General features: G+C 52.7%; 1 protein-coding gene across 1 annotated transcript; it reads left to right on the forward strand.

The window, feature by feature from the left end:
- Positions 1-518: 518 nt before the first annotated feature.
- Positions 519-1,546, forward strand: LOC124654858. The gene has a single exon (XM_047193839.1). It carries the CDS (start codon positions 637-639, stop codon positions 1,291-1,293), a length of 657 nt encoding a protein of 218 aa, XP_047049795.1. The 5' UTR covers positions 519-636; the 3' UTR covers positions 1,294-1,546.
- The last annotated feature ends 296 nt before the right edge of the window (positions 1,547-1,842 follow it).

Consider the following 1,842-nt stretch of genomic DNA (forward strand, 5'->3'; position numbering starts at 1 on the left):
ACTCTGTTAAGACTATAGGCTAGCAAGAGAGAGAGGAGTATATAGAGGGAGACATTTAAACAGCTAGGCAAGAGGCTCGGTCGGATGAGGCACCAACACCAACACCAGTGACGAAATTGTCACCTAAAAACAAGGAAAGGCAAACGAATGAGGAGCTACACTACACTATTCATGCTCTACTTGCTTCTCCTTTGAGTGAAGGAGAACGCCTGCCCTCTTGAATGCACCGATGGATCTATCCAGATGCAAAAGAAAATGGGCATGGCATGGCCATTCTACCAGAATAAGTCATCACATGGTGGCCTCCATTGTGTAATAAATCATCACATTAATTCTTAATTTCAGAAATATATTAGTATACTCCTAATAAAATGTTTTATAGCATTTGAGAAACAACTCCCAACTAGACACACTGTCATTCCAGGTCATATCATTCGTACAGTATACCAAATTTATCATTTCGATTTGCTATTTAAGCACGCAAACCTCACACTCTTCTCCCCCACCCACCCATCCAACCAACACAACACAAACCAGCTCCCAGCAAGCAAGCAAGCTCGTGTGCGTGCGTGTGTGCGCGGGTAACTGAGCTCGCTCGCTCAAGGAAGCTCCGGCACACAAGCTCGCTCTCCGACGATGCCGATGATCATCCCCGCCGAGGTCCGCGCCAAGGCGGAGATCTACACGGGCGACGCGGCGGGGCAGGAGAAGACGCGGCTGATGCTGGCGGAGACGGAGCTGCCCAGCGGCCTCCTCCCTCTCAAGGACATCATCGAGTGCGGGTACGTGGAGGAGACGGGGTTCGTGTGGCTGAAGCAGAAGAAGAAGGTGGACCACTACTTCGCCAAGGCCGGGCGCTACGTCTCGTACGGCGCCGAGGTGTCGGCCATCGCCGAGAAGGGCCGGCTGAAGAAGATCACCGGGGTCAAGGCCAAGGAGATGCTCATCTGGATCACTCTCAACGAGATCTGCGTCGACGACCCGCCCACCGGGAAGCTCCACTGCAAGGCCATCGGCGGCCTCTCCCGCAGCTTCCCCGTCGAGGCCTTCGAGGCCGACGTCGCCCTCCCCGTGCCCGTCACCGGCCGCCTCAAGAAGAAGACGGAGGCGGAGAGCAAGGACGGCAAGAAAGAGGAGGAGGACGCGGCGACGGAGGAGGCGCCGGAGGAGGAGAAGAAGAAGACGAAGGATGCTGCCGTGGCCCCTGCTGTCGTCGAGGAGATCGACCTGAAGATGAAGGAGATGAACAAGGAAGCGCCGGTGCAGGCGGAGGCGGTTGCGGCCAAGAACTAGTCGGCGACGGCGACGCTACTGCAGGCGCGCGGTTAACGATTGCATGAAGAAACTAAAAATCTGTTTCGGAATAACGCATTGCATTCGCATGTGTCCACCATCCGTCCGCATATGTATCACACCTGATGGATCGATCCATCAGAGCTCTGGTCAGTTCAACCACGATGTAATCTTTATCTTCTTTTTATCTTGTTTATTACATATCCAATTAAGGAGATGAAATTTAATGATGCCACTAGAGTTGCTGCTGCCCGATCGACCGTCCGTACTGCCTTCTTCAATTTGATGATCTGTTAACTTTACTTGAGGTGGCAGGAAGCAAGCAAATGCCTGCGTGAATAAATTGAGGGAGCTGTAGTGGTCACCTCGGCTCTTCTCCACCGTTCTTCTTCTGGATGAGCATTGAAATCCATGTGTTCCTCTTCAATTTTGCGGGACCTTTAATGGATTCTGCCACCTTCAGCTGCACTGCCCTCCTAGCTGCTTTGACACTGTGAACACCGCTGTTTGTAGGTACAGCTGAAGACAGAGACTGGGGAAATTACCGTT

The sequence above is a fragment of the Lolium rigidum genome, chromosome 5 (assembly GCF_022539505.1).
Source record: "Lolium rigidum isolate FL_2022 chromosome 5, APGP_CSIRO_Lrig_0.1, whole genome shotgun sequence".
NCBI lineage: Eukaryota > Viridiplantae > Streptophyta > Magnoliopsida > Poales > Poaceae > Lolium > Lolium rigidum.

Bases quoted from the DNA above. Each gene is read 5' to 3' on its own strand.
- LOC124654858 (XM_047193839.1), top strand. From the start codon at position 637: ATGCCGATGATCATCCCCGCCGAGGTCCGCGCCAAGGCGGAGATCTAC.